General features: G+C 42.3%; 1 protein-coding gene across 1 annotated transcript; it reads left to right on the forward strand.

Moving 5' to 3' along the window:
- The first annotated feature begins 94 nt into the window (after positions 1 to 94).
- pkp1b (plakophilin 1b) lies at positions 95 to 11,381 on the forward strand. The gene is made up of 13 exons (XM_086117929.1): positions 95 to 1,011; positions 2,249 to 2,313; positions 2,895 to 3,262; positions 3,383 to 3,524; positions 4,873 to 5,080; positions 5,298 to 5,466; positions 6,508 to 6,625; positions 6,875 to 7,051; positions 7,119 to 7,289; positions 8,182 to 8,335; positions 9,199 to 9,385; positions 10,925 to 11,009; positions 11,162 to 11,381. The coding sequence occupies exons 1-13, from the start codon at positions 816 to 818 to the stop codon at positions 11,234 to 11,236; spliced, it is 2,115 nt and encodes a 704-aa protein (XP_085974055.1). The 5' UTR covers positions 95 to 815; the 3' UTR covers positions 11,237 to 11,381.
- Positions 11,382 to 12,277: the final 896 nt, after the last annotated feature.

Below are 12,277 nucleotides of genomic sequence, written 5' to 3' on the forward strand. Positions count from 1 at the left end.
CTACACTTATGCACTGTTCAAGGTGTTGTTATAAAATGATTGAATAATTTGTGTCATAAACCAAAATGTTTGTTTCATATTATGAGGATGTTTTATGTATTTTTATTCCATTCGTTTTGAAATTGCTAAAATACATGATTGGTTGTCATTTTCGGGTACTGTACTGTCGTCTTAAAATCCCAAGTATTCCTCAAAGTGTGACTTGTCCTGCTGCAGATTTTTTCTATTCAATGTTTTTTTTCTGGTTATTTAGTACAGTAAGGTTTATGATTTGTTACAATATTTGAAAGTATTTGTTCTCTGAAGTCATTCTAATTCCTCATCCAGTGATTTTGGTTGAAATTGGGCTAAAGTATTCGGCAAATAAGAGCTGTGCTGTCTTCAGGCAGGGGTGGGGGGGGGGCTTTTTTTTAGCCCTATCATTTGTATGTACTGTTCTCAAAAGTATTTTAAGAATGAGAATCTGTTTTATGATTCCTCTTATTTTGAAATTGTTAGCTATACTATTCATTCATTTTGGGTCTAATGTTCTTACAATAGCTCAAATAGAACATCAGTGTTGACTGTTGTACTCTTGTCTTCCAGCAGGTGAAACTGGTAAGCCAGGTGCACCATTCAGTGTTGACACACCCAAAGATTATTTAAAAAAAAAAGTCCAACTCAACGTGTCAGAAAGGGCGCGGTCTGGATAAGGTGTGCCAGCCCTCCTCCCCGCTCCACAGCTTCTCCCTCCCAGTGTCCCTCCCTCACCTGTCTACCTGCCCGACTGGACTCATTCATCCCCGCGTCGCTTGAGCCTCGGAACCTCCGTCACGATGGCCGGCCTCCAGCCGCTCAAATCGGCCCTGTCCATCTCCCCCGTGGACGACACCTCTCTGGCCTTGCCCTCGGCCCACCAGCAGTACCGCTCCGGAGAGCAGCGCGTCCTGGAGCAGGTGCAGAGCGTGCAGAGGACCAGATCCAGGCACTCCAGCAGCAGCAGGACTGGCTCGACCTCTTTGTCTCCGACCAGTAAGAAGTTTCAGCAATTCGTTCAGCGTTGCACAAACGTCTACTAATTGGCCTTGATTATACAGAGCAGCTCTTATAAAGTTCGGTTTGTTGTATAACCTGCAACTATTAGTGCACATACTAATTTGCTCAGCACAATGTTGCAACTCAACATCCATCATAAGAGAAGGTGTAATACCATCTGGTTAGTACTGTTTATGCAATAATCACTCCATAAATCAGTTTTTTTTTCATTCCGTTGTGCAGTGTTCACTCTAAAAGCGCTATATCTATTTGCTTTACATTTTAGTAATACCTGACTCATATTTTACCATTTTATTAAATTGCTGTAAATCTGCAGTTGTCAAATGTCTTCCAAAACTAACTTTACCAGTATAAGACCAAATCCTGCAAGCTTGGCATCTGTTCTCAATTCAGCTTTTGCTGTATATTTGTTCTATTTATGTGTATTTATATATTTTGTGTGTGTGATTTTATAGTGGCTTAATTTTTCACTAGATACACAGAATATATTAATGTTATTCCTGTATATTTTATTTGATTCCGATTCTGTAAATATTGCCCATATTTCATTGTTCAGTAGTGTTAGTTTTTGGTTCATATTTTTATAACCCCCTCAGTCTGACCTTTTATTTAATTTTTCATTTTATTATTTCATTGAAGGAAACAGCAAATGATTGTGTGCGCCTGGTCATAGTTCAATGAGCAATTGGTGTATTGAAGGTGGAGACCATAAAAGTGATATCCGCCATAAACGTTCAGTACTATCACACTGTTTAGATATTATGTAAGCTCCAGAGGGTTTACAGTATCACTTTCCAATAGGCGGGCTTGTGCATTTTTATAGCCTGCCTTAATAATACGGTGTAATCATGAGACAGCGCTCAGTGTGTTGCAGTTCTACGTTGTCAAATCCAGACATTGTAACTATAAGCAAACAGGTTTTTCTAAATTGCCGCCTCATTAAAATACTATAAACTCCTTTTGACCTGTACGCACCCATACTTTTGAGTATGTACTTCTCTGCAAGACTTTAGATGTGCCCTCCGCTGCCAATTCAGTCTTTTAGGAACATTGTTCATCCGATTAGTTTGCTAAACCGCTTTGAACCACAGATCAGTCAAAACTCGGTCTGTTGGAATTAGAGTGATGATCACTTTGAGGTACCGGTAATCAATCTGCGGCTGCAGTCTTTGATCTTGCCCGATCAAACTTTTTTTTTCCTTTCCTCTTTCAGGCCCTTTGAATGATGCAATCGTTTCTAATGGAAATGTCTTCTTTGGGAATGGTTACCTAAAAACTGTGAGTATGTTTTAAACTTCAGGGTTAGTCAGGCCTAGTGTTTAGGGGTTTAGTGTTAGTGTAAATAGTACAGTCAGTAGAGTTATTGTCAATGGGTTAGTCTAGTTAAGGCGTTGTCTTACGGGTTCGTAGGATCAGTAGGTTTTACTAACCCGGTGGAACCAGGATTGCATCTGCGAAACAGGCAAAAATTGCCGCACTGTTTGTTTTGAGCTTTCTGAAAGGAGTATCTATGAATTTAGCACTCTCAATATTATTTCTGAAAATTAAGATGAAGTGTGTGCGTCTTTAAATATTGCAGCTGGAAGGCAGATGAAAATTAGGATGCAGCGCTGGCAAAGTGAATGAACCTTTCCACTTTTCTATAAACATTTTTGGGTTAGGTTTAGGGTTAGTTGGTTTAGGGTTAGTCGAATGATCGTATGGTTCATATGTAACGTTTTGTAGGTATGGTTGGCCAGGTAAGGGTTTTGAGTTAGTAATAGTCCAGAAGTATCATGATCCATATGGTTATGGTTCGTGCATATGCGTATGCAATGCATTTGTTGTCCTGCAAACACACTTGTGTTTTGTCCCGACAGGTCCCTCTTGAGAAAAGCCTCAACCGGCAGTCATTCAACAGCACACCTAGCGCCACTGTCAAGACCACCAATACCTTCAGTCGTCGCTATGAATTCGGCTACACTCCCATGGGCTGGGTGGCCCCCAACCGTGAAGAGCCCGACCTAGGCTGGCAGTCCTCCTTACCCAAGCACCGCGAGCTCCCGCAGAGGCTCCTCTCTAACCGCAGCACCTACAAAACGGAGATGCTCCGCAGCAGGAATCACTTCACGGGTAACAGTCAGCATTTCGTCAGCAGTCCGCTTGACGTCAAGAAAACACAGTCCAAGCCTCTGCTGCTGGACAGTCTGCCCAAGCAAAGCAAGCTGCCCGGCAAAGTGGATTCTGGGTAAGGGAGGACGACATGGTGATGTTCTTCACCACTTTATTACAACCACGTTTTGTCGATTTAGGGTTCATGTAAAGCAAATCAAAACGCTTGTCAACATCCATGTTATTAAACATACAGATCAAGCGGAAACAGCGCGGTGGCTGACATCACCATGAAAGAAGCCGTCGACTTCCTGTGCAACGAGGATATCGAATACCAGCACCGCGGAGCCTCCTACATCCAGCACAACACTTTCATGAACGACAAGGCCAAGGAAGAGGTGACTTATCTCACTGGCTAAGAGATTAGCGCGATAGCTTCAAAGTGCACATTGTTACTAGAGGTGTTAAGTGTTTTGCCTAACACAGGAGGAAAAGAAGAAGGATCTTAGCTGTGTGACGGAATAATAATAATAATAATAATAATACATTTTATTTATAAGCGCCTTTCAAGACACCCAAGGACACTTTACAATAACAAAAAACACAAAACAATACGGGTTGAGCAGCGGCAGCCAAAACGCGCCAGCGTTCACTCAACCCGAAGGTCAGAAAGAAACCACAGGGGAGGGAGAGAAGGAGAAAAAAACCCACGCTCGAACTACCCTCATTTTGAGGATAATTTGAGTGAGGCAAAAAAACTCCTGCACAAGCATATGACAGTTACAACAGGTCACAAGACATAAACAATGAAGACGGTGAATCAAGGGAATGTATGAGGGAGGGGGTGATGGTGGGGGACTAGCTTCCGTGCATATTTTCATCAGGGGAAGGTCAAGATAGCAGATGTTGTTTTGGTAGCAGGCTGCCCAAGAATTTAAGACAGCCTTGAGTCCGTGGCTTATGTCTCTTTAGTGGCGTCGATCAGCCAAATCTGTGATTTCAGTCAGTAATTGAACACGGATTCCAGTTTTCTCCAAGTTGTTGTCCATTCTGCTGTGACGCTCCAAACCCGCAACAGTTTGTGGTTGAGCACAGTCTGAGTCTGAGTGTTGGACATCCGCGTTATGCCATCCTTAGACCGGCAGCCTCTTCACTTCCAATAGAGCCGCTCCCATCGGTTGAATTTTCGATAGATCAGGAAACAGCTCACACCAAACAGCAGCATACCTGTTATCGGAAGGCCGAAAATGTAGATGTCGTCCAAATCCTCAACGGACAGTGTTGACAGGCACACCATTCTCCGCTTCCTCCAAGGATCTAGGGTGTACCCAGCAGCAAAAGTCCCCGAGGGGCAAGTAGGCTCCCCACTGCCTGCTCTTCTCATCGAGAAAATGTTGTCGATGGCATCGAGAGACCAGCCAACCAATTCCATGTTTGTTTTTAGGATGAAAATACGACAGGAGGCTAGGAAAAGTCAGACAAAAGACAGCACAAGGACTGAGTGGCGAGCAGGGAAGGGTGGGGACAGCGCAGAAAGCAAAAGCGTCCGCCTTCGTCGAGAGCCAAGCAAGAAGAATAATCCGATGCCCCAATGTATTGCCCTATCCATTTTGTGTCAGATTTATCATTTTCTGTCTCATTTCTCCTCATAAATTTGAGGGTGAGTTTGAGCTAAAAAGAGCTATGAACAATGGACGTATGCGTGATTGAGGATGGAATACTGGAATACTTGAATATTACAAACAGGTAATGAAGCGCAACGGGATTGCTCCCTTGGTGGCGCTGCTGCACAGCCCCAACCCGACCTTGAGGCAGACGGCCTCGGCCGCCCTACGCAACCTCGCCTTCAAGAACAACGACAACAAGGCGGAGATCCAACGATGCGGTGGCATCGCGTCTGCTGTGGCCCTGCTTCGTGAAACCGACACCCTTGAGACCCAGAAGCAGCTCACAGGTAGATCACGCAGTTTATCCTGCTCCTTAATCCAGCTGTCAATCAGTCATAAGGCAGAAATTCTGGGTGATGCTGCTTTTACATACCAATGACTGAACATTGATACAGTGCATTCGGAAAGTAGGCTATAAGAACAAAACGTGTGTTGAATATTGAATATTTTCCAGATTCGCTTCTCAATGTTTTAGGAAACGACATTCCTTTTGTGTCCCTCCAGGTCTTCTGTGGAATTTGTCATCCGCCAACAGCCTGAAGACGGACCTGCTAAAAAGCACGCTGGCTGTTCTGATGGAACGCATCATCCTGCCTTACACCGCAAGCCCAGAGCGGGACACAGCCAGCGGTCCGGATCATGAATCCTTCTTTCACGCCACCAGCTGTCTGCGGTAAACCAATTTGGCAAAATCATCTATTTTGTTACAGACAAATGTTGACAATAAAATAACCAAAAGATTAAGAATTCAATCATTTGCCAAACCACTTAACCTAACTAGGGTCGCGGGCGTGCCGGGGGCTATCCCAGCTCTCTTTTGGTGCGAGGCAGGGGACACACTGAATTGGTTGCCAACTAATCGCAGCGCAAAGATTCAGAGTTGTAGTACCATTTTCACACGTGTTTGCTGAGAATGTGGTCTCATACAACTGAGTGACTATAGGTATACACCCCATATACTGCTGAAGCACAGCCCATTATGTGAGGAATACACAAACATCTTATGAGACAAGAGCAGTATTTTTACTCATGGAGGCAGCACTTCAGAGACTACACTGTGTTTAAGTATGGAAACATCATCAAACAAATGGAATGAACCTATGCTATTTGCGGGACAGGAACCGAACTCTGCCGCAAATAGCGAAAAAGCCACAAATAATTAATGTCTTTGAAGAGGTTTTTTGAATTGTTTTTCGATGCCAAAAGCAAAGCATTTAAAATGGAAAGGATCATAAAGCATCAACACCATGCTCCTTGCACCGGGATAGGCAATTTAAATGATGGAACGGGCCCCAAATTTTCATCAATGTAGCCCCGCAATAGTGCTGATGCACCAGATTTATGAGAAAAATGCCATTTTAAATACGGACAAAATACATGCAAATGTCTTTTTTATTGAGCCAATGCACACTGGGCTCATCACAATATCCTCTTGTATTTCATTTTTGTAATACATTTCTCATTGCATGTAGAAAACAAAGGGTTTGAATAATAATTGTGATTCCTCCCATCCCCCCATGCAAAGGGCTCTCATCCATAAAAATGACGATTCAAGGATGGCATAAAACTGCTCAACAGCAAAGTTACATCAAGTGCAAGAAATATGAATGTTTTTCACATTTTATATACATCTTCTAATATACTGTACATATATATATGTATATGTGTGTATGTATGTATTCCAATCTGTATATGTGTGTTTTGTTTGTGACAGAAACCTCAGCAGTGGAAACCAGAGCAACCGGCAGACCATGAGGAAATGTCGAGGTTTGGTGGATTCCTTGGTCGCTTACCTTGAAGACTGTGTGGATGCTGGCAGGACAGATGATAAGGTAATGACATATTGTGATTCCGAACCCCCACCCCACCCCTTGTTAGTGAAGAGTGACCACCGAAATTGGTTTTGACCACACATGCATCAAGATTTCTGACAGTAACTATTGAACAGGTTAAAATTGACTACTGTATAACCCTAATCATTTTCCCAGCAGTTTGGGAGCAAAAAAGTCTCTTTTGAAACCCCGATAACTGTTAAATGTCGATATGTGTGTGCCCCAATTAAAATGCATGTTTCCAAACAGTGTGCGGAGAACTGCGCGTGCATTCTGCACAACCTCACCTTTGAGTTGGAATCCGAGGCCCCGGCTTTGTTCAACCGCATTACAGCACTTGCCAAGCCCGTTGGCCCAGTGGAGAGTCAGGGTGACACCGGGCCCATCAGCTGCTTCAGTTCCCAAAGCAAAGGCTCTGACAACAAGGTAAGGCGGCATATTTCTATCAACTATCTAATCCTATCCAATGGTGAGCTTCCCCCTCTGCCTTCAGCGCTACTTTGATTTCCCAGTGGTGGAGGACCCCAACCCGAGTGGGGCCGGCTGGCTCATCCACTCCAAAACCCTGCAGAACTACTTGTCCTTATTGGACTCAAGCCATCGGAAGGAAACCCAGGAGGCTTGCTGCGGAGCTTTGCAGAACCTCACAGCACAAGACGGCATCGTAAGCACCAGACCAGTCGTATTGAAGATGTACGGTGTTCTCTCGCGACATTGCCGTTTATCGTTTTCCCTTGCGCGTTTTTTAAAGTGACCCTTTATCATAGTTAGGCAAAGTTACTTTTCACATTTGAACTGGTTCAGTTCTGATTACTGGTACATGGAAATTTGTACCGGAACAATGTACTTTTATGTGTTTATGGCAATACGCATTATTTGATTAATAATAATAATAAGCAATAATAATAATAATCGGTCGACTGCCCTGGTTAGCACGTCCACCTCACCCTGTTGAGGTGCAGGGTTCACTTCTGGCTCTGGCCTTCCTGTGTGGAGTTTACATGTTGCCATGCCTGCGTGGGTTTTCTCTGGGTACTCCGCTTTCCTCCCACATTCCAAATACATGCATGGCAGTTTAACGGAACGCTCTAAATTGTGAGTGTGAGACTGGCTGCTTGGCTGGCAACCAGTTCAGGGTGTATCCCGCCTCATTCCCGAAGATGGCTGGGATAGGCTCCAGCACACCCGCCACCCACGTGAGGATCAGCGGATTGGAAAATGGGTGGATGAAGGACAATAATAATCAAAATAAATCATGTTTTTAAATGTGTTTTCAAAATATAAACTTTGAGTGACAAAACCGTCATGCATTTAAAACAAATAAGCCATAGAAACAAAAAAATAAATAAATAAAAACAATCAATTCAGAATTACAAAATACAAAGTGTGACACAAAGTCCTTTGCAATGAATTGCACGAGGAACAAAGTCAAACAGTAATAAAAGTATTACTAAAAAGTACTAATATTAGTACAACGTGCAGACTCATATAATAACTGATTTAAAAAAAAAAAAAAATGAAAATGGGTCTTCTTGCATTCCCTGCCTTGTGTTCAGGTTTCCAACGTCATGAGCCAGACGGTGGTGCAAAAGCTGGACGGCCTGCAGGTAATTACGCCACTTTTGAAGTCAAACAAAGTCACCCTGCAGAGGAACGCTGTGGCGTTGATTCGGAACTTCAGCAAGAATCCCAACCTGCAAGGCATCTTGGGTGAGAAATCACATCAATGACCATTTATCACAATTTCGTAGGATTTCCTATCAAAAAAAAAAAAAGAAGACACCCAAATGCCAAAAAGCCTAATATTCTATTACAAATATAAAAAAAGCTAATATATTTTATGCGGTACAGTGTATAGCATAGATGTCAGGTACAAAATGCAGCAAATAATCTGATTTCTGCTGTAAATGTGTTAATTTATTCGAAACAAAATATAGCACTTTTGTTCATTTATTAGGTACAAAACGCAGAAAATTAATCAAGTTTCTTTGGGACAAAATGGAACAAATTAGTCAATTTATTCGACTCAAAATGGAGTGGATTGCTTAAGGATGTACAACATTAATTAAACGTCAGTACAACGGTCAGACTTGACTTGAGCTTTAGTTTGACTGTTTTTGTGCTTTCTACTGTCTTTATTAATTTATTGTTTTTTGTCGCTTGCTGTGTGAATTATTTTGCTCCGTGTACAGCACTTTGTATGCAGCGGTGGTTGTTTTAAAGTGCTCAATAAATACAGTTGAGTTGAGAAATGTAGTGAGTTTATTTGCTTCAAAATACACAAACTACTTGGTTCATTTGGTCCAAAAAATGATCTTATTAGTCAATTGATTAGGTACTAAATGGAGAAAGGGGGTGATTAGTAGGTACGTTTTAGCTAAAGAGTCAATTAAGTAGAACAAACAAAACTGCTTTACAAATGCATACATATCGAGCATTTATAATTTGTTCCTCCAAGGTCAGTGAAACGTTACTCAGGTTTTATAAACTTATATGTGGCTATTAATGAGTGAGTTATGGTTTAATAAAAGTTTTTCCGAGCTGTGTTGACGTCAGACATTTTGTTGTCGCAGCTCGCAAGGTGTTGCCTGAGCTACTGGGCATCCTGAGTGCGGGGACCAAGGAGGGCAACGAGTCTGACGACACCCTGGCCATGGCGTGTCAGACGGCCAACTTCCTGGTGGCCAAGGAGCCCGAGACCAGCAAGCGCCTGCTGAATGGCGGCTTGATCAACTCGCTGAAGGAGCTCAGCCAGAACAGGCCAGTAATGCCGCATGTCAATTGTTAGCATCTTGAACGATTCTTATTAAAATGTGAGAGACCCCACAAATAACAAATACAGTTACTACTAATACTCTTTGCAACGTACCTCGAGGGACATAACGAATCTGTACGCTATAACCGTAGGTCGTCCTAACCGTTTCCAATAAAATGGCCGCCAACCACGAAGTATAATACAGTATGAACATTTATAGATGTAAAAACATGAACATGTATTACAGTATAAACATGTCAATTACAAATACGTGGATACAGTATGAAGAAAAACATGATTTTATAAGACATGAAACAAACAGACGTGGTGTGGTGGTCCAGTGGTTAATGGGTCGATACCGGCTCCGGCCTCTCTGTGTTGAGTTTGCATGTTCTCTCCGGGCCTGCGTGGGTTTTCTGCGGGTACTCCGGTTTCCTCCCACATTCCAAAAAACATGCATGGCAAGTTAATGGAACACTCTAAATCGTCCCTCGGTGTGAGTGTGAGTGTGAGCGTAGATGGTTGTTAGTCGCTGTATGCCCTGCGATTGGCTGTCAACCGGTTCATGGTATCCCCCGCCGACTACCCGAAGACGACTGGGATAGGCTCCAGTACCCCCGCAACCCTTGTGAGGATAAAGCGTACCGGAAAATGGATGGATGGATGAAACAAACAACTGTAGCATTCTCACTTCATCTCTGAAAATATTAAGTCAGCAAATGTTACCCGCCATAGGCAACTGCCTGTGCCGCCGACGTCTGGGCAAGTCCCTTTCGAAAGTGAGAGACAATTTCAGCCTTCGCAGACGGCAAGATTCGCTTCCGTTTACCAGACATGTTTTCAGACCATGTGCTCAGGACCGCGCCGTGCCTCCGTGAGTTACGACAGGAAGGACAACAACGAACCAAGTTGATCAGTGGTGTTGCTAAGCAACAGAGGGGAATCCGGCCTGATACATCTTATTCTTAAGCAAGGCCGCCGCGGCAATTAGCTTCCCACGGTTCGTCGTAACGAAGGCCTTTTCACTATCATGTGGGAAAAAAATCTGGTCGTTATAATGAAGTTTGCATTGTAAAGGTGTTCGTGGTAAGCAAAATCAGCAAATGGAAAATGAATTTCGTGAAATGGGGACTTTGAAATGTGAACGTTGCAGGGGTGAAAACGGGGTACGTTGAAACGAGGTTTGACTGTACAAAATAAAAATGAATTGACTTACTGCACATACTGTATCATGTTTGGTGTCGGGACCCGGTCGATTAGCGAATAGCAAAAATCTACATGTACGTATTGAAATAAATTATCTGGATTGTTATCGGGGTTCTACAGAGCTTGTTAATGAGCTGATCATTTGAATTGGGTGTGTTAGAGGAGGGACACATCAAAAACATGCAGGATAGGGGCCTTCGACACCCAGAGTTGGTGACCCCTGATTCCGAAACATCTGAAAATTGGGCCTTTGCTTAATTTGATCGGAAACGAGGGGGAAATCCTTATTTTTGAGCTGACCTTTAATATATGTTCTTGATCCCGACTGGTTTTCACAGATATTTCCCCAAAACCAGCAAGTCAGCGTCTGTGTTCCTCTACCAGCTGTGGTCTGACAAGGATATCCAAAACCTCCTGAAGAGGGTGAGTTTGCCTCCCTGCTTCCACGCCTCTCACTGGTGTTCGTGAGAAACAGCTCTCAGGATTAAGTTCCCAGGAATGCGGCGGCGCAGGTTATAGAGGAGGCTTTCTGTGGCGGTTGCACTGATTTTGTCTTTTTCATTTTTGTCCCGCAGCAAGGGATGAACAAGTCGTCGTTTATCAACGACATCACCACGGCGGCCCACAGGTCGATTCAAGTAATCGACTAGGATGCGGGGGCCCACCCACTTTGTGCGCGGGGACAACCTTTCTCATTTCATTTTGTGTTCTCCATCTCCTTTAAAAGTGGATTGGTGAGTGAGTGTTTTTAAAAGAAAATGTCAATAAAGTTTTCAGGGGCAAAATTGTCCTACATTGACTGGTCGTCACTGGCCCTCTGGCCTGAGCCTACTGCCAAAACTAAAGGAAAGCACACTTTTGCACTACAATCTGCTTGTTGAGTGCTTAACTTTCGACCTCAGCTTACCTTTATTTGGTGCTTAATACAACAATTGTGTCACTGATTCCATTTATTCGGTATTCAATGCAACAGGCTATCATTTATTTAGATATTTATTTAGATATACACAATGCAACAAATCGTTCAGTTAATTTCCAAATGATTACGCAAATGATTATTCTCTACAATAATAATAATATAGTAATAATAATAACAAAAATAACAATGAGGATGATGGTGATAAAAACAATTGAAATAATTCAATACTAGGCACAAAATGAATTGAGTTGGTTAGGTTATTGGGTACAAAAGAAAAATCATGCGCAAGTTTATGAAGTACACAATGCTTTTAACTCGTCAGCTAGGTACCAATATAATAATAATAATTATTATTATTAATATTATATAATAATAATTATTATTATTATTATTATTAAGGTACACAATATGTTAAATCTGTTACTTTATTAGTTACAAAATTAAGGGGTACAAAATGCAGTAATTTAGTCAATTTATATTAACATGCATCCAACAGCTCAATTGATTTGTTTTTTTTGAACATATAAACAGATAACAGAAATTTGTCAGAAAGTAAAGGCAAGTAAAAAAAACTATTTGATACAAAATGGAGCAAGATAAACCATTTATATGCATTGCTATTTTATTGCTACCTTAGTTTATCAGGTAGCAGTTGGTCATTTACTAGCAGTTTTCGGAGCTAAACACTGCTCATTGACATTTTCATTGGCTGTCAAATTGCTTTTGTCTGGCTTGCAAGAAAAAAAAGAAAAACAATTCTTTCTACTCTGCA

The sequence above is a fragment of the Hippocampus guttulatus genome, chromosome 8 (assembly GCF_054856545.1).
Source record: "Hippocampus guttulatus isolate MCC_2025c chromosome 8, RoL_Hgut_1.0, whole genome shotgun sequence".
In the NCBI taxonomy this organism is placed as follows: Eukaryota; Metazoa; Chordata; class Actinopteri; order Syngnathiformes; family Syngnathidae; genus Hippocampus; species Hippocampus guttulatus.

Coding starts and splice junctions, on each gene's coding strand:
- pkp1b (XM_086117929.1), top strand. CDS start 816: ATGGCCGGCCTCCAGCCGCTCAAATCGGCCCTGTCCATCTCCCCCGTG. Junction 1,012..2,248: donor GACCTCTTTGTCTCCGACCA/GTAAGAAGTTTC, acceptor TTCCTCTTTCAG/GCCCTTTGAATGATGCAATC. Junction 2,314..2,894: donor GGAATGGTTACCTAAAAACT/GTGAGTATGTTT, acceptor TTGTCCCGACAG/GTCCCTCTTGAGAAAAGCCT.